Source organism: Cyanidioschyzon merolae, chromosome 1 (assembly GCF_000091205.1).
Source record: "Cyanidioschyzon merolae strain 10D DNA, chromosome 1, complete genome".
NCBI lineage: Eukaryota > Rhodophyta > Bangiophyceae > Cyanidiales > Cyanidiaceae > Cyanidioschyzon > Cyanidioschyzon merolae.
In genome coordinates this window covers 232,886-251,492 of record NC_010127.1, presented here as the reverse complement: position 1 = coordinate 251,492, position 18,607 = coordinate 232,886, and the positions used below count along the sequence as shown (strand labels likewise).

The 18,607-nt window shown below is 53.5% G+C and overlaps 6 protein-coding genes across 6 annotated transcripts, besides 1 other annotated feature; 3 read left to right on the top strand and 3 right to left on the bottom strand.

The window, feature by feature from the left end:
- Positions 1-940: 940 nt before the first annotated feature.
- Positions 941-3,907, top strand: CYME_CMA081C (similar to AMP-activated protein kinase; the record flags this gene model as incomplete). Its single annotated transcript, XM_005535017.1, has 1 exon — positions 941-3,907. The coding sequence occupies one exon, from the start codon at positions 941-943 to the stop codon at positions 3,905-3,907; it is 2,967 nt and encodes a 988-aa protein (XP_005535074.1).
- Positions 3,908-4,791: 884 nt separating this feature from the next.
- On the bottom strand, positions 4,792-5,490 carry CYME_CMA080C (hypothetical protein; the record flags this gene model as incomplete). Its single annotated transcript, XM_005535016.1, has 1 exon — positions 4,792-5,490. The coding sequence occupies one exon, from the start codon at positions 5,488-5,490 to the stop codon at positions 4,792-4,794; it is 699 nt and encodes a 232-aa protein (XP_005535073.1).
- Positions 5,491-5,778: 288 nt separating this feature from the next.
- CYME_CMA079C (similar to actin-binding protein frabin) lies at positions 5,779-7,539 on the top strand (the record flags this gene model as incomplete). Its single annotated transcript, XM_005535015.1, has 1 exon — positions 5,779-7,539. One exon carries the CDS (start codon positions 5,779-5,781, stop codon positions 7,537-7,539), a length of 1,761 nt encoding a protein of 586 aa, XP_005535072.1.
- Positions 7,540-8,154: 615 nt separating this feature from the next.
- CYME_CMA078C (hypothetical protein) lies at positions 8,155-8,415 on the bottom strand (the record flags this gene model as incomplete). Its single annotated transcript, XM_005535014.1, has 1 exon — positions 8,155-8,415. The coding sequence occupies one exon, from the start codon at positions 8,413-8,415 to the stop codon at positions 8,155-8,157; it is 261 nt and encodes an 86-aa protein (XP_005535071.1).
- A 2,305-nt stretch (positions 8,416-10,720) lies between these two features.
- On the bottom strand, positions 10,721-12,160 carry CYME_CMA077C (aspartate transaminase; the record flags this gene model as incomplete). The annotated part of the gene is made up of 1 exon (XM_005535013.1): positions 10,721-12,160. The coding sequence occupies one exon, from the start codon at positions 12,158-12,160 to the stop codon at positions 10,721-10,723; it is 1,440 nt and encodes a 479-aa protein (XP_005535070.1).
- Positions 12,161-14,841: 2,681 nt separating this feature from the next.
- Positions 14,842-15,956: a sequence feature (possible transcribed region).
- Positions 15,957-16,287: 331 nt separating this feature from the next.
- CYME_CMA075C (similar to RNA-binding protein QKI) lies at positions 16,288-18,231 on the top strand (the record flags this gene model as incomplete). The annotated part of the gene is made up of 1 exon (XM_005535012.1): positions 16,288-18,231. One exon carries the CDS (start codon positions 16,288-16,290, stop codon positions 18,229-18,231), a length of 1,944 nt encoding a protein of 647 aa, XP_005535069.1.
- Positions 18,232-18,607: the final 376 nt, after the last annotated feature.

Genomic DNA, 18,607 nt, shown 5'->3' with positions numbered 1-18,607 from the left:
CCAACAATGGCGTGTACCGAATGATGAAGCAAGCCCTGACGTGTCACAGGCCTGCGCTCAGAGGAGGAAGTGTCGTGGATGTTTGCGAACGCCTGACCGCCGCCAAGCATCACTTCTGCAAAGGACACACAGTCTCTATTTACGAAGGAGATGGAAATGGTTAGCGAAGCGTCAATCGCAAATTCCGCCTGTGCATGAGCTGCGTTGATGCCACATGTCATCGCCGAAATCGCAACTTGTGCACTGCCATCAACATCCTTCAACTGATGACAACGGAGCTGGAGAGAGTTTATCGACCAATGTATTGAAATCCGGATAGAAGAAAAGCTAAGGAAGCTGTTTAAGAAAAAAACCCGCAAAGGCATGTGATCATGGTTACGGGAAGGACTCCGAAATTTCGTGCTCACACCCGAGTTAAGTAATTGTCACGTTTTATTTCATTATGACACACATGCACCTAGAATGTAGTTCCTTAAATCCCCACGAATTGGCTCTGCTGCCTGTGACTTCACCGGGCCTGAGCTTTCGAGCTGTCACTTGGGAACTGCAAATAGAACACCAACATGACCGGCTTCCAGTGCGAGCGTAACCCAGCGCGGAAATCAGTCACGCACATCATGCGCCGAGCGGGCACGTCGAGGGCCCGCAGGGCCGCTCTCCACCGTTGGCCTTTATAAACCATAAAGTACAGTTTCGTCAGGATCCGGGAGGCGTCCACTTTGACGTGACATTCCTGGTCTGCAACGCTTTGACACGCGTTCGCATCTCGGTAAAGACTGCGAGCGTTTCTCTGTAAAGACGAGGAAGCCTGTCGTTGTTTCGAGTACAGACAACGTTATTCGCTGAGTGCCTGCAGTAGGTCGTGGCTGCTGAGACGAAGTGTCAGGTTTGGTAGTAGGGGGTGCAGCTGGTGCTGGCGTCGTTGTCACGGGCTCACCACATGGAGTTTCGCTCCTCAGCTTCGAAGGCGCCACGCACGCCACATTCACACTCTTCCTCGGCTGCGTCAACGGGTACTCCCTCGACTCCAGGTCTGTGGTCAGTATCGCATGCACGCGTGCGCCGCGAAGTTGAGGCGTGGACAGCGAGGCGACACACGGGCTCTGGCAGAGCGCGTGAGTTCGGAGTAGAGCCCAGTCGAGCGCTCGGCTCGCGACGGAACGTGACTCCGATTCCTGCCGGCGTGCCACTAGGAAACATCTTTAATGCTGGAACTTCAAGTCCAGGTCAATCAGCGCTGGGCGCGTATGGAAGGGTTTCAGAGATATCGGCATCGTTCGAAGCTGACCTGCCCCAGGAGGCAATCGACTACCTCGTGACTGACGTGACGTTCGTCTGGGTCCATAACACAAGCGCGGCCCCGAACACTGTGCTTGTTACGGGATCTTTTTTGAAATGGCGTGAAGTTCGCCAACTGCAGCGGGATACGGAGGATCCACGCCTTTGGACGCACACGGAGCCGCTGGCTCCTGGGGTGCACCAGTACAAGTTCATCGTGGACAACGTCTGGCGGCATTCTCCTGATCAGCCGACCATCGTAGATGAGCGCGGGATCGTGAACAATATCCTCATCGTCAATGTCGAGCTCTGCGGCGATCAGAGTTGTTTCTGTGCGCGCATTTATAACAAGATTAATTCGAGAGTATCCGATAGCGGCGGCGGGGCTGACGGCAGTCATGCTGACCTCCCCGGCCCAGCGGGCAACCGCTCTTTGCTATCAATCCAGCCCCTCAATGCTGGCGACGAGAGAAATATATCCAGAGACAGTGCATCCGCTAACACCCAGCGCATTGCACTTAAAGGTCACACCGGGGTGGCCCTGGAATACAAAGAAAAACGAAGAGCTGGAAAGGGGTCGCGCGCAGTCGCAGAACTTCGCCCTCGATCGCTAGCTAGCCTGGTAGGGATTCAACGAGAGCAGGCTCAGGGCCGCCTCGATTGCGGAGACGCTCGCCTAGGACGGGCAGATGATGTTCAAGGTACGGCGGCTTCGCAGAACACAGCACAGCGAATGGGCGACGGAACCGTTGACGAGGCACTGCCAGTCTCATCCCATGATGCAGGCGACCGGGCGTCGTTGACTGCAGCTGACAGCAAAATGCAGAGCGGCTGTGACCCAAGCGCTGCAGTGAATCTCGATAGTGAAACTCCAGTACCGTCCAAGACTTTCATGCACCATGACATCAATGATGCGCCGTTCGAAGCAACTGTAGTTCCCGACGCGCGAGACCTTCTTAGCGCGGCGACGGAGCTTTTTCCCCTGGAGCATGTTCTCAAATTCGAGGAACAACGTCAGCAAGAGGATAGAGACCCTGAGCATATCTCAACGGCACAAGTTGTCAATGGGGATCACGCACAAATGCCAACAAGAGACGGCGTGGAAGGCGTCTTCCCAACAGGCGAGACAGCTGGTAAGGGGGACGCGTCTGGCCTCGATCCCAGCCAGATTCTTTCGGGGCGTTTGTCACCAAAAGCTGTGTCTCATGACCGCACGATGCGCGTCATGCATCTTGTAACAGTTGCAGCAGCAGAAAGTGAATCAAACGGCGTGCAGTCATGGCAGACGAAGCACCAGAGCGGTCATGGGGAAGACTCTTCATGGGTTGCAAAAGCACGTAGTTTGCCTCTTGAGCACAATACGTCGTCTGAGGGCGCTGCCGAACTCGAGATCCCAGTGGAAACCCCAGCATCGGATGCAGAGTCCAGCCCCTGGGAACCGCGTCAGCGACCGCCACGTCGTAACGCCGTCGGGCGGGACGGTGGCGACGTTATCCCCGAGGGTGCAATGTCGCGTGTGAGTTCCCTCAATGAAATACGCATGCAGCATGCGCAGCTATTGATGAGCGAGTCAGACGTGCAAATCGCCGGTACAGACAACAGGAGCGGATCGCGAGAAGCACCGGAACGAGTGGCGGCGGCGCCATGCCGAGTTGGGGATAGCACGCAACCGCGGACTGAGGCGGTCCCCAAACCCGGACTCCTTGCACGAACGTCGTCAGTTGACGCGATTATGCGGCCGAAACGGGTTCCACTTGAGCTCCAGTACGCCTTGCGAGCAGAGTTTAGCTCGCCCAGTTACGGCTTCGATCCACAATCCTGTGCTGCGGATATTGTTCTATCGGCAGGAAACCAGTGCGCGAGTCTTCGCCCACAGCACAGTGGCATGTATCGCAGCGTGCGAGGACTGCTGCCGGTTCCGCCAGGGTCCTATTTCGAGGTGTTATTTGCGCCACTCGCGGACGCTGATACTGGTCCTCAGCCCGTTCGTTCCATCGTTGATTCTAAGGTCCAAGGACGAAGGCGCAATGTGTCAGGGTCGAGCCGAGCACCCGCCAAGCGAACAGAGGTAGCTGCAGCATGTGTCGGTATCGCTCCGGAAGCAGAAGGCCCTTTGACGAACGCGCTTCTCGGAGGGCAACCCGGCAGCATTGGTTTCCACACAAAAGGCTATGTCGTACGATGGAACGCCGAGCGAAAACTTCCTGAATGGCACCGAGTCGTCTTTCTTGGTGCGCCTGCCTCCAGTGTGGAATCCGTACTGGCGAAAGCCGAATCAGTCATTGGGGTCCTGCGAACGCATTCGAAACGGGGGGTGCGATTCTTCGTGAATGGCATCGAGGTGGTGCCGCTGCCGTCCGAACTTACCGAAAGCGTGTTTAACAACGGCGAGTGGTTGTGTCCGTCAGGTGATAGAACCACTGAATCCGACACCTTCAGGCCAATCGTCAGCTTGTTTGCGGGCAGTGCGCGGGTTTACGCAGCTTTCAGCAGCGATGCGTTGCGTTATGCATCCACTGCTGCATCTAGTTTTGTCTCGTCTTCCTCAACGGATAGCGCCTCCAGTCTAAGCCTACAGTGTCTGGACGGTGAGAGCGTAGATTTGCAGCTGCCTTCGGCACCGGAATGAAATGTTCAGCACGATGAACGCCACCTCTTTACCTGTCACGCATCATGGTGCTTCCTATAACAATGCATTCCCCTTTGCGAGCCGTTTCGCGAGGGCCCTAGCGCATTTGCATGCAGCCATCAGCGGCTAATGCAGTGCACGCATCAATTGTGCGTGTGCGTGTGCGTGTGCGTGTTCACGATTTCCCGCGTAACTTTCAGAGCGGTGCGAGGTCACCGCGTCCGAGCGTTATAGAATGCATCTGCACCGGTATAGCCGCATCCACACACTGCTGCTGCTGCTGCTCGAACACGAAGCGCGTTGGGGATGATGCTGCGGAAGCTTCATGTACGCGCGCCTTGATAGACATCATTCAGAATGGTGCTCGGGTAGCAGCAGCAGCAGCAGCAGCAGCAGCAGCAGCAGCTTCGATGGCACGTTATGCACATCTGCTAGAGCTGTGATTCCGTACGAGTGACGATGGCGATGCGGCAAACCCGAGGTCCATGTGCAAACGCGGGCATCAGTAGCAGCGATGTACAGTCTCCGGCCCGCTGCATTCGATCGACGGACAAGGCGGGAATCCGCCACGCAACCCTAAACTTACACTTGTGTGTGTGTTTGTATTTTTGAGCGATCGCTGCCCGTGGTGCAGATGCTGTATTCGTGAATCCGGGCTCACGTCCACGGCTCTTGCGGATCGGGTCGCTGGTTTGCAGCAGCGATGCGAGAAGCACATGCTGCAACATCGGAGCTGCTCGTCTATGAGACCGCAGCGTATGGTGAACAGCACCTACGCATCAAGTCTCGACATACAGATGTCTGCGCCAGTGCCTGCCCACTGGTGTTTGCGAGCGAACGACAGCATCCCCTGCAGGGCGAGCTCGCGAGCTTACTCCCATTCGCTACCCTGCGTGCCTTCCATGGATATCCCCTGAAGCGTCGGGCTCGGCGAGTCGGGCTCTTTGGCGAGCGAGCGCCTCCTCAAGCTCATTTCGGGCGGTATGATCCGGCCGCGCGGCAGTTTCAGGTGCCATTCCCGGAAGTCCGCAGCGCTGAGGTGCTTGTCTCTGATAACTACGAGGTCGCAGGATGCCTCTGCCACCTACGCACACCTCAACCTGGTCGTTTTCCGGCACTCCGTGCAGGTCAGGTTCAGAACAAGTGGTGCCCTGTTCTTCTCTGGAGTTCCCCAGCCCATCGTCGCCGGCGGACGGTAGGCTTGCTTTGGTCGCGGTTGCGTCGACGCTGGATCCCGCGTTTGGACGGGAAACGGCTTCGCCAAAGGCCGGCAGGCGTATCGCTGACGACGGCAAGCGACATGCGATGCGCCTTGCACGCTCGTCGCGTTCCAGAGACGAAGCTGGCATACTGTCGGCAGCACGAGGGGACCGAGCGCCCTGGTCGGTCATAGGAGCACTTGGTGCGCTTCCGGCAGCACAAGGTGCCCCTGTTTCCAGGGTTGGTGTGTGCGACGCGCACTCCGCAGCAGCCGGGTGACTGCTCACACTGCCGGCTAACACTCCGCCGTGTTGCTCGCAGGGGCGCACAATACTTGGGTCTGCAGCATGCAGACTTGGTTCCTGTGCGTCTCTGCTGGCCATGGAAAAACGTGTCCGCCCGAGCCGACACTGCAGCGCGCGCTTCTTGCAACAAACCCGCACGAGCAAGAAGTTGAGCTTCAGCTTTGGTCGTGACTGTCTCGGAGCGTCCGTCTAGCGTCACAGGTTTGTCAAATCGTCCGTCAAAATAGAGCACGACGCAGACTAGGAACACAAGGCGAATAGATACCGCATGCGCCTTCGCTCCGGCTACAACAGAACGCGAAGGCATTTGCGCACACGTAGTAGGCTGGCGCGAACACGATTTTTCTCTTCCACTTTTAAAATTCTATGGAATGGCGAGGTGTTTCCCAGCGCTTGGTGCAGCGAGTTCGGGTACTTGCGTGCTTTCAGCAGACGAACTACGAATTCCATTCAGAAAAAGTCGGTGTTCAAGAGCATTCCAAGCAGCGGAAGCAGGCTGATTATTCGAACAGCAGCTCCCCAACGAACGCAAAGCTGCAGCCGGAGTGTGCCGCAGTCTGGACGCCCGCACATGTTGAGCTCATTGAGACACTGTGGCTGGAGTCTTCCGATCAGAATGTCCCTTTGAATAAACAACATCTTGTCGGTGTCTATTTGGCTTTCTATGATCCGCCATCGACGCTGCTGCCGAAGCTAGTGCTCGACGTAGGACACTGTTTCTGGAGGTTCCAGGATGGAACCTCTACGCTTTGTATCACGTACTATAGCGACGGTTCTGCGAGTGCAGGAACTCAGTGTAGTTCGAAGCCTCGATACCGTCCACGTGGTCTTGTGGGGCTACGTGATGCCTCACCTCTAGCGATGCTGCAGCCGATGAACATGCATGACTCTTCGACAGACACCGGAAACCTGATCTTTGCGGAGAAGAAGCAGCGGAGTATCATACTCGGAACCCTTGTGCACGAGATGCTCCGAAGCAAGGCAGCACTCAGCGGAGTCAATGAACGCTACGTGCACGCTGTTTACGAGCTCGTGGCGACTGAGGCCCTCTATGTGGCGGACCTCCAGACGATCCTTCGAGCTTTTCTGTACCCAATTCGTGACGCATACAAGGTGGGGCTTTTGCCTCTCGAGTACGAGCGGCAGCTCATCGATTCGTTTTCAAACACTCAAGTGCTCGCAAAGGTACATGAGGATCTCCTCCAAGAGCTCTCTGACTGCTTTCGCGAATGGCAGCAAACCTCCATGTACAATTTTGGAACGCCTCCAGAGCCCAAGGCATCAGCGACTTGCCCTCTGGATCGTGTCGCTCGCGTCCTGCTCTCGAAAGCGTTCCTCTTCCACTTGTATTCGCAGTACTGTTCGGACTTTTTTGAGCGCAGCGAAAGACTGGAAAAAATGCTCCGCCAAGCTCCAGTTATACGAGATTTTCTTCATCGATGCGAAAGCTCGGAATTGTGCCGCGGCGAAAGCCTCGGTTCTTTCCTAATCAAACCGGTCCAGCGTCTCACTCGCTATAGCCTTCTGCTACACAAGATAAGGAGTGAGGGCTCTGGCAGGTCATGCGAGCAGGAACTGACTGAGGCAGCGCGCCGACTTGGCGATATCGCCGAGCTGGCCAACAAAAGGCAGGAGCTAGCAGATGACAGCCGGAAGCTTGCCGCCCTTTGTCTCGAGTGCGGTGGCGATCAACGCGTGATTGCTGCAGGACGGCGAATCATCCGTATGCAAAATGTTGCTTATTTTGGTGGTATACAGAGAGGTCGTCTGAGCCATAAGAAGGCACGCGAGGGACGCCTCGTGCTCTTCGACGACGCGCTCATGCTAGTGGAGCCGCACACATCACGGCACGGAAAAGGAGGCTACATGATTCGTTGGATTGTGCCGCTCGGTAGGCTGACAGTACGGGAGCTTCATGACCACGCGGGCTTTAGTGCCAACAACTGCATATTCCTCACAGGAGCAGAGACTTCCGACTGGCTTCATGCATTTGAGGCACTCGTGTCCCCGAGAGATGCAGGTCGCACCTCATGGGAGGAGAATTTATCTCCTCCGACCCACGATGCAGTGGAGTTCTGGGGAGCCCGTGCAGGTCTGCGGCACCAGCGTCGGAAGGCAGGCCAGTGAGGTCCCCAGCGCGACGCGTCGCATCCGCAGCTCTGAATCGAAAATTGTCACGAACTCGGGCGACGAATAGCTGAGCTTTGGTATGGAGCAGCGTCATACAAAAGACCTACGTGCGATAGCGCTGATGCCCGAAGCCTTCCGCGATACGCATGGCAGCAGCATTCTCGAGAAAAAAAACGAGCGCTACGACTCGGACAAACACACATACAGGGCGTCGGCCCGAGTCTGATCTATATGGCGCAGTGGTTCCTTGTACCGAATATTGTCCAAAGAAGCATCAAGCGCGTTCCCCCGGGCCATTCCAGAAGCCTCGCGATCCGTACACACAGAGATCTTGTGCCTTCACTGCAGACTGTTGGTATGTTGCAGCTTCTTCTGCCAAACCGGAGGCCCCGTAAAAAAATCGAAGTGATTTCTTCAAAGAAGCCACACGCTCAAAGATGCAGCTGCTCGTATCTACTGAAACTTGGTCTTGGCGTTAAACCCCTTTCCGAAGTTCAACACGAGCAGAGGAGCGCTCGACACCTCCAGCAGTCTCACGTGACAGTGGTCGTCCAGATGTTCTACGTGATTCGAAAATAGCCTACCAATGCTACGGAACTGTTAACGCGCAGCTTATCGCTGAGCATTTCGATCCTGAGAGGTTTCCAAAGTTTGCAGCGACTGTCGAAGTTCAGAAATTTCCCGACAGAGCGTCCGACGTGCCTGCTCGCGACCAAGAGCGTAACCGTACCAACCAGAAGTCGCCGCAACAACTACGAGAAAGAAAATGCTGCTCCAACCCGTTTTCTTTGACGGAAGAATTCCAGTTTTATAAGCTCCGATAGCGAAGGCATCAGCACCTATCTGCTTCTGCACGCCAGCCTTCGAAAACATACCAAGTCGTTGCAGAAATGAGCAAGCCCGAATGTAATGCGCGTCATCACGCTGTGCGAGCGACGAAGCTGATGCATTTGGGGCTAAGCACTCTTTGAACTAAGCGAAAACGCACCCATATCAGAATTAATTCGAGAGGGTCCAGTTATTGATTCCGATGGACACTCTAGATTTTTTGGTCTGGTTCCCACTGTCATGAAAAAAGGGGGAAACGCGTTTATGTTTCGCGACTTAACGCTGTGCGAGCGACGAGGCCGAAGCGTTTGGGCCAAGCACTCTTTGAACTAAACGAAAACGCACCCATATCAGAATTAAGTTGAGGGGGTCCAGTTATTGATTCCGGTGGACACTCTAGATTTTTTGGTCTGGTTCCAACTGTCATGAAAAAAGGGGGAAACGCTTTCATGTTTCGCGACTTCACGCTGTGCGAGCGACGAGGCCGAAGCGATTGGGGCCAAGCACTCTTTGAACTAAACGAAAACGCACCCATATCAGAATTAAGTTGAGGGGGTCCAGTTATTGATTCCGGTGGACCCTCTGAATTTTTGGTTTGATTCTCACTATCATGAAAACTAGCGCGTGCCAGCTTTTCTCTTGCTGCTCTCTTTTCCTTTCAATTTTGTCTCGCTTTCAACACGCCGGCCTCTCCTGCCACTCCAGCTCCGTTGTCTCCACTCGAATGATGTTGATAACAGCGCCCAAGTCCCACTTTTGCGGCTTCAGGCTGTTGTCGATGCGTTTTGTGCCCGGGCGGAAGCCGCGATATACACATCGCTCGTCATTTTCATCTTGTTCGTGTACAGACTTGTTGCCCCGTTTGCAACGTTGACACTTAACTTCGGTCATGGGCTCCCGCAGGTGCATCACACGTCCGTTGCGAACTGCCCTGTGATGCGTCAGCGCTTGTTTCATTGCCAGGTACATACACTTGACCAATACAGAACTCTCCCCGCCGATGCTCTTCTCCGTCTCTGCGCTCGATGCCATATGCTACAATCACGCGTTTGTTTTTTCACCATCTCCAAGCCATTACTCCATCCTCCGCACATGCGAGCGCACGTTGTCGCATTTGACAGAGGATTTCTAGAACGCGATTTCTTCCATCATGAAACAAATAGTAGAAGGAGAATCCACGCCCGAGACAAATCGAGATATTTCGAGTCTTCCGCGCTTCCTTCGTACAAGGCGGTGACGCATGTCCACTGGAAACGATGCCCGTAATGACTCACGTCCGACTTCAAGGCACTTGAAAATGCAAAGAACAGAGACGAGAGCGACTGGAAGCATATCCCACGGGAGGAACCCTGCTGCCGAAGTCAAATTCTATTGCTTCTATAGACAGAGAGAGGAGGATTCGTCTTTCAAACGGAACCTATGATATGATATGACAAATTAAGTGAACTTTTGGCATGGGCGTGTGCAGAAATCGGCAAGGGATGACGTCGGGTTATGTTCGTTGTCAATCCAGCAGCGCGCATTGCTGTTCCCGAAGAGTTCCACCCATGCAGAAAGTCGAAAACCTCAAGCATGCTTGGATTGAGCATGCTCCAAGTAATGAAACGAGAGAACTTGGTGCTTGTACGTATGCAATGAATATTGACATCGGTTGCTTGATAGACGTTTTTTGTCCGAGATCGTCGCGAACGGTATTGATTCCATTGACGTTACACTTCCAGCGGAAAAGCGCCAAGAGAGCTACTCAAAAAAGACATCCGGAATCTTAAAACAATATAAGTGTCCGTAAGATCATATTACTTCTTGCGGAAGTCGAGCTTTTTTATTTAAAGCAAGGCCGTGCAAATCTCGAGGCAGGAACAAAGCGAGTACATGTGTCTTGCATTTCAGTTCTGAATGCCAACAGGTTGTGTTTGTTTCGTCAGCTCGTTCTATGTCCGAAGCGCAGAGTTCTTGCTACAAGACTCGAGCATAGAGCTAAGGCGAGCCTTAATGGAGAAAAATTCCAGATCTTGTGCGAAGCTAGATAGCTTGGAAGCGCTTAGCCAACAGAGCGGCTGCCTCAGCTTGTGCGCATTTCACATGCTTCATTTTTGCTCCGGAATAATCATGGCTGAAAGCGTACGCACTATACCTTGGAAGTAAATTAGGCTGCGTCCCGAGTTACACTGCCGTCTAACTCGGTTTCGCGTCGAGCCCGCGCATTCTGTGCTTTTTTTTCAGAAATGTGCTTATTTACTGCTCTTTCGATCGAGTAGCCGCAGTCGGATATTGGTCATGCGAGGCTTGTCTTGTGCGATCATGCTCTTGACCAGATCTTTACCGCTACGGGTCTTAGCAGCAGACACGATCAAAACGTTGTAGATACCACCAAGTTGTCGTTATCGACGCTACTCACCTTGCGCGCTAATTTCTGCTCTTGAAACGCAGCGATACCGGCTGCTAAACGACGAAGCGCATCTCGCAAACCATGGATATCATTACAACAACAAGCGCCGACAGAAACGCGTATCCAACATTCGCGCGCATCCGTGCCAAAGATGCTCCCCGGTGCAACAAGCACTCGATATGAATCTGCGAGAAAATGGCACAACTCGAGATCACTAGCTCGAGCAACACGCGTGGAGCCATTCCTCTTCGGTAACGCACGGCAGAAAAGGTAAAAGGCGCCAATGCGAAAGGGGCGCCCGTTTCTTTGGCATGTTCTGAGTACCTCCATCATCGATGGTGTGAGCTCGATCAGTCCGGCTCTGACCATCTTGAAAGCGAACTGGTAGAGCTCCCGTACGTAAAGAAGCACTCTTAGTCGCCTGGACTGGAGCGTGCTAATGCAGGCGGGATCCCGAAGCACACAGAGAGCCAGAAGTTGGCTCTGGCGGGATGCATGGGTCACGATCGTGTCGTTCACCCGCACGAGTGCATCGAACAGATCCGCTCCATCTTGAATAGGGGCCGTTTGCGGACAAAGGATATAGCCCACTCTGTATCCCGCCATGCCGAATGACTTCGACATAGAAAAGATATGAATTGACCGATTATGCATAAGGTACGGACGACGAATTCGCTGCGGTAGCCCCGTGAGACACGACGGGCTCACTATCGAGGTCAGGGTCAGTTCTCCGTCCCGCTCCAAAAGTTGCATCTCGAAATCGAAGTGCTCATAAGCTTCATCTATGATTAACCACCAATCATGAGCTTCGCATATATGAGCAATCTTCCATAACTCGGCGTTATCTAAGACGCTGCCTGTAGGATTGCAGGGCGTGCAAACAACCACAGCTCGCACCGTTTCAACGCTGGGCACCTCAGAATGAAGCAAGTTCTCGGAGTAATATTGCAGAGCGCCGGCAACGCTTTCGTGGGAATTCGAGTTCAGAACTATCGGTCTTAAGCCGGCAAATAATGCAGCCGAGTAGTGTGAGAAGTAGTAGGGGGCAAACAGAATAACCGCGTCGCCGCTATCGGCGACCGCGAGTAGCACGTTCACAAACGCCTGGTTCGCACCGGCAGTTACAAGAACTGCTGCGCGCTGTGCGTCAACGTCTATCCCATTGTGCAGGAAAAGTTTTTCCCTAAGATTCGCCAATAAAGCGGACTCACCGGCGACTGGACCGTAGCCACCTCCTAGGTGTTCCTCAAGCCTTGAAACCGCCTGCAGGGCAGCTGGGGCGGGTCCATACCCCACACTGCCCGCACACATCTGACACACATCCTTACGTTGCCCATAGGCAGCTTCCAGGTCATCAACGTGTGCTCTGGGAGCAAGTGTACCCCGTCTAGAGATACGCATGCAGAAAGTTCAAAGGAGCGAGACTGTTCCGCGACCGTGGGGTAAAATAATACCGAGCCGCAGACGCCTCCCAGCCTTTTTTGCCCGCCACCTGTTATCGGCTTCAGCTTCTCCCTGAAAACTTCGAGTCTGAGAGGCTGCCATACAAAGTCGCGTCGCGAAAGCTTCTCGGGCCTCGTCTTCAGCACCGCATATTGTCGAATGTTGACGGCGGCGTAGAAGTCGCAGTTTGCGAACTACTAGCGTGCATTGCATCTGGTGGACTCACCTTTGCAAGGATTGCTAGGACTCGAGCCCTCTGTGTCATTAGAGTCTCGTCATCATCCTGTAAATTAAATAGCTTTTCTCGCCTATGTACCCTCTTCTTCTTCCTCGTAAATTTCTCTTCTTTGCTCGACGGTCGGCGAGAAGAGGAGGTTTTCGTTTTTTCGAACCCAACGACACCGGACCTCCAGGATCCTCGAATTTCACGTGCATGCCTGTTCCTTGGATTTTTTAATTCTTGAAATGAACACGCTTCTTTATGTTCTTAGTGGAGGATTTTCCCGGAAAGGATAGACTTGCCGAAGGAATACGATATATGCTCCCAGTGTGTCACCGTCTGCAGAACGCTTCAGCGATTCGCCCAGTGGAGCCATCCTTACGCTTCACGATAGAAAACATTCCTTCGATTGGGTTGAAACAAAGATAGAACGGAGGAATGAAATGCAGCTTTTCTCGGACAGAATCGGCAAAAGTATGAATGCAAAAAGAAATGGTGCAATGCCATGTTGCTTAATCCAAAGGACGTCACCAGACGTCGAGGAAGTCTTCAATGATTCGATAAAGTGAATGCTGTTGTACAAGCCTTGACTACGTGCGAATCCGAGGCCGCCAAATGAATCCACTGCACCTAGAACAGCTAAAGATGTCGTCGTTCTTCTCGAGTTGGATCGTGCGAAGAACGGGCGCGCCGCTCCACGAATACCCGCATACGCTCCGACCGTTTCGTCCGAAACAAACCTCATCGAATGACAAAACAAATCGACGTCCTTTGCCTCATAACGCTTGCGACGTTCCATGAACGCTGTCGTAGGTACTTTGACAGAAGATGACCGTACGTGAAATTTGTTATTTCCTTTGCAACTGAATCCTAGTGTTTTCAGGGCAACATGAACAAGATGTTGAGAAACAGAGACGCCCGTGGTGGCTACTGTTGTCACGTTCACCCTCCATAACGTGAACGATGGGTCGCTTTCTGCCATTGACCGCAAACACACTGTGAGAATGTCGGTTTTCGGCACGGAGCGCATGTACCTGTTTCTATCAGTGTGCCTCAACCATCTGAGCACTGTGGCATGACTGACCCGAAGGAAGGATGCAGTCCTGCTGGCACTGATCAGAAAAGTATATATCATACGTGGAATTCATCTACGATCTATACGGTATATCGCATCGTCATGTAGATATCCTGCTAAACACCGCAACCTGATTGGAACAGAAACAAAAGTTGAAAGACTCTATGGAGCTACCTGTTCCCTGATGGCGTCCTGCATCTCACGTTTGGGAACATTGAATCCGTTGATTGGTTTTCATGTAGGACGTTTACAGCCATTCAGGACTGATCAATTGGCTCCGAGAGTTTTGGGTTCTGTCCTTCCTCGTCCGCTTTTCGAGAAGATCCTTCGGCTCTTTGTCTGGATTTTTCTTGTCCGTTCCATTTAGTTGGCGGGATGATTCCCGTATGGTCCCAGTACTCCGCATCCGTTTTCGCCGGGATTCAGACGCACTGTGTGGACGGCGTGACTGAATCTCGCCTACTCGATACGCGTATTCACAATTCAACAAGTACCATTTCTCAAACTGAACCGTCTAGAGCACGCTCTCTGAACGAAGCGAGTCACTTCTCTCCTTCCTGCACTAGAGCAAAGAGGCAATTGAGCTGTCCACGACCTGTGAAATTATAGAACTATTAGATGGAGAGCGGTTTCACAGGAGTGAACGACACATCTACTGAGTCGTGACTATAAGCATGGCGTCGAACAGCAGGGAAGACGCCTTCGACCAGGAGGAAGCAGGGCGGATAGGATGGCAGAGAGCGCAGCTCAACACCAGGCTGAGCTGCACACTCCGTGAAAGTTTCCAAGTGACTCACACCACCATTTCCTGAGAAGAGGTCATAATAATGTGGGAAAGAGGAGCCACGAAAAGCTCTAACCAAGGATGAGTTGTTGAAGGATCCCGTCCATTTGGTGGTTTCTAGGCGATCACTCGTTTGAATGGCTGCTAGTGCTGATGTTCTCGTCATTCTCGCTGGTTTCTTCTGTAAGTGCAGCCAATTGGTCGCTCGCTGAGGACCCCTCAATAGCTCTAACATTTATCCGGGAACCAGTCGCATCGACTTAGAAAAGCACCGCTCTATCCCGTAATGAGATATCGGGTTTCACGGCGGCATTGGTAGTGTGTTGCTCAAGGCGAGACGATCACCCATACGAGCGTGCTTTTTTTCTGCACGTCGATACGTGTCTCTTCATCACCGTTCGAACGAACTGTACGAAAACTTCGTATCCTGTAGCTCCTTCTGAAATTCATCTTAAAAATCCTCTGGAGTACAATGTTCAGATGAGGAGGCATTTGTGTAGATAGCGCTTCATAAGCTTTGTTTCGATATACGAGTTTCAGAAGAGAGAGTCGAGGTAGAGTGGCTCGTCCACTTTATGACCGAAGAATACCTGAGAAGTACAAGCCAAGGCGTTTCTGGCCAGTAACCAGGGACAAAATCAAGTCTTTCCGCAGCCTTTCTTGAGACTTGAGAACACATTCCATCTATTGAATACTTGCGAGAAAAATAAATAAAAAGGAAAAAGAGGGTGCGCTGTTTCAATTGTTCAGACCTTGCTGCAGCGGCAAAAGTGCGGTCAACCACTGCACGTCCCGACGAACATTAACCAAATTCTTACCTATGAAATCTCACATTGGCAGTAGCCCGCAACCTCAAAGCATGGAACTTCACAGAGCAGCTTTCCTGTCTGCAGCACCGAGACTCCACGGCTGCGATCCGATCTTGTACCCGTTTCCAAAAACGCCCCATGGAAAGATACCTAGGCAGGAGCTTTTTGCGTATATCTTGCGGCGATCAGGGTTTTGGAGGCAGTTGCTAAAAATAATCGTTCTCTTGCATGCACCACGGTCTCCGCTCCATATGGCTTGGTGATAGAGTTCTCACAAAACCGAAGAGCGCGCAAGCCTTCGGGAGGAACGACGTGGACACAAGTCTATAACGGGCAGCAGAGCTCCCAACGCTCAAGCAATATTCAGCTCTAACAAAGATCAACAGAGCGACGGAGCGCGATCTGGGCCATATCAGCTTATTGAAGGCGCACAGGTGTTTCCAGGCGACTTTGCTGCCGCCGAGGATCGCCGGCTCGACCAGCACCCTTCGCGCACAGGTACCCACTGGTGATGCCTTAACCCGAGTCGCCCGCCTGCTTCATCGTATCGTCCTAGGTCCCAGTCCGAAAGAAAAGCGAGTGCTGATTTTTGATGACGGCATATTCATCAACCTAACCAGAGGCCCCGGAGCACAAAAGCGTTGGCGTGAGCCTCACCCCGTCTCTCCGTCTGAGCGGGAACGTAAGCAGCCACAGCTACCGGACAGCGCTAACGTGACGGACAGAGCCGCGGCCTCACGCAACGTATACGTTGTTGGGCAACAACTTGCTAGGAATACAGCTCTAACTGACTACCTCACGTTCACGTCTGCCACGCGACAGCATCTCCATTGTCTCACTGAATGCTTGTACCTACAGTGCGCTCTGCAGCAAAACGCCGTTTTTGCCGCCTAAGCGGACACGTCTGGCCTGCTCGGCGGCGGCGGCGGCGGCGGATTCGCTGCACGCATGGGCGATCGCGCACCGTTGCGTACGCGATCCGCACGCTTCAGCAGAGCGCCTCGCAGGAGCGTCTAGGCTCCGCGCGCGTCGACGAATCGTCGCCGCACAACGCGCCGGAGGCATCGCAGGCGCCCCGCAGCCACGCGTTGCAGATCCATGCAGCGCAACGTGCCTGACGCAGAGAGCAGCAGGTGCGTCTACGCTGTGTCACTACCGGTGAACGCGCTGCAGCAAAATAGAAACCTCCTTTTTCAGATGGACGACACGCACTTTTCGCGGGTCGATGGACTCTGGGTAAACAGTGTCCCGAAAGAGGAGCAAGTGGAGAACTCGAAGCGGGAGGGCGGTGCTGGTGCGCTGGACCCCGAAGCTCTCCTGACTGGGCGTACCGGGTCACTCGAAAGTCTGCAAAGTCAGCTGTCTCTGACGAGTCCCGCGCCTACCCCTTGGGGATCGACGGTTTCTCTGAGCAACTCGAGCGTTAATCTAGGCCAGAGTACCTCTGCGCAGGGGCCGGAAAGCGAAAGCAGTGCTGCAACCGGCTGGACGCGAGCGGTCTCTGTTCAAAACGCAGGCGGAATGGCTCCGCATCCAGACGGCCTTGGCTCGTGCTTTCCGGGATCAGGGTTTGGTCGCCATGTGGACGTGCCGCCAGAGGCCCGCGGACCCGTCAGAGTAACCTCGTATTCGTCGTACAATTTCGGCCCTGTACCGAGAAGCTCGTTGGGAGCTAGCGCGCTGCCAACGACCTACGAGGATAGCGTTCCTTCGTACTTGTTCCGTGACGATGATGGAATGAGAGCTCCCGAGTTGTGGCCCGCGGAAGATAATCGAGATATCTGGAGCGAGACTAGAGATATTGGTTCACACTTAACACTGGGTGTTTCAGGTCCTCGTTGGGCAGAACCTTGGAATCATCGACCTTTTTTGACTTCACTTAAGAGCGCTTCATCGAGCGGAATGGCGCCGCTTCCACCGCGCCGATGTGCTTCATTTGCGGCGCTTCCGAGCGACGGGGCGGCTCCCGTGGCAACTTCTCTGTCCGCTAATGCAGCGAGGCTTGTGCTAGAGGAGTTGCGACAAGAGAGAATATTATTGGAGAACATGAAAGAACGTGTGCCAAGAGTCTGGCTGCTTCTGTGTGCAGAAATCCATCGCGTTCAGGAGATTCTGCGGCAGTGTTGCGCAACGAGCACATCAGAAGAATCCCTCGCACCCGGCCGAAGCGTTGCTAATAGTGTTCCAGATGGAATGCGCCCACTCTCGAGCCAGGGCCAAGGCATGAGTTCATCTGGAAACTCTCAGTTCAGTTTGGCATGCTCTAGCAGTGGAAGCCTCAACAGCGATGGTAACGCTTCGCTCGCGGCAACGCAAGCGAGAGGTGATGCTATGGGCAGTGCTGCGGGGCTGCCGTCTGATCCCACACTCAAGGATGCTACTGAAGGAGGATCGCTGACCCGACCAGGCCCGATTGGTGGACCACAGTCGGATGCTGCGGCTTTTCCAAATGCGCTTCCCCAGGGCACAGGTACTAAGATGTCTGCCCGAAACATCGTGAAAAAGCGATGTCGAGTATCCGTCCCAGCTGACCAGTATCCAGACTACAATTTTGTTGGCAGGTTGTTAGGCCCACGCGGGGCCACGTTGAAAAAACTTGAGAAAGAAACAGGCTGTAAGATTATGATTCGAGGGAAGGGTTCTATCCGCAAAGACAAAGAGAATGAAGTGCGCGGCAAGCCTGGCTGGGAACACGTCTTCAGTGAGCCTCTCCATGTCATTCTGGAGGCAGAGATGGAGGAGAGTCAGGCCGATTACGCCCTCGAGCGTGCCAAGGAACTGGTAGAACTGCTATTGATCCCCGTCCCGGAAGACCGGGATACCCTCAAACGAGAACAACTTCGGGAACTAGCCATGCTCAATGGGACGCTGCGTCAGTCCGCAACCGAACACGAGATACCAACTGGGGCGAGCCCGATGTCAGGCTCGGCGGGAACGCAGGGCTCGGACGCCCAGTCCGGTACTCAGGCAGGCAGGCGATCGCGTCGATCGCTCTCTGGAGCTGGGGGCTCTTTTTCGGGGTCGCGACCAGGTACCATCACAACTGCATCCGCTGAAGCTTCCCTGACAAACAGCGAGTATCGAATATTCGGTATGACCGGTTCCTTGGGTAATATGAGACTCGCGGATATGAATAGTTGACAAATTTCGTATTCGAGGAGAAAGTATCGCATAGTCGGGGTAACCAGATCCCCGAATGACATGGAACTAGCGAATATGAATGGTTGCATATCGTATGTTTTTGTCGACGTGATCAAAATTTGGTGCAAGGATCTTTTACCATTTGGAGAACCATACTTGAAAGAAAGGATTCTTGCAATTTGTGTGATTGTGTTCTCCTGTGAGTGATGAAAAAGCTGGCATTAGTGCCGCTCCGAGCGGTGTTTCCTGGGCCTTTTTTTATAGAAGATGCACTATTGCGAAGTGGCACGTGACTTCACGGAAGCCGTCCCATCTTTCAAGGAGCATGGCCTCTTATTTTCCCCCATGACTGCTTTTGCTGTTCAAAGCACCGGGT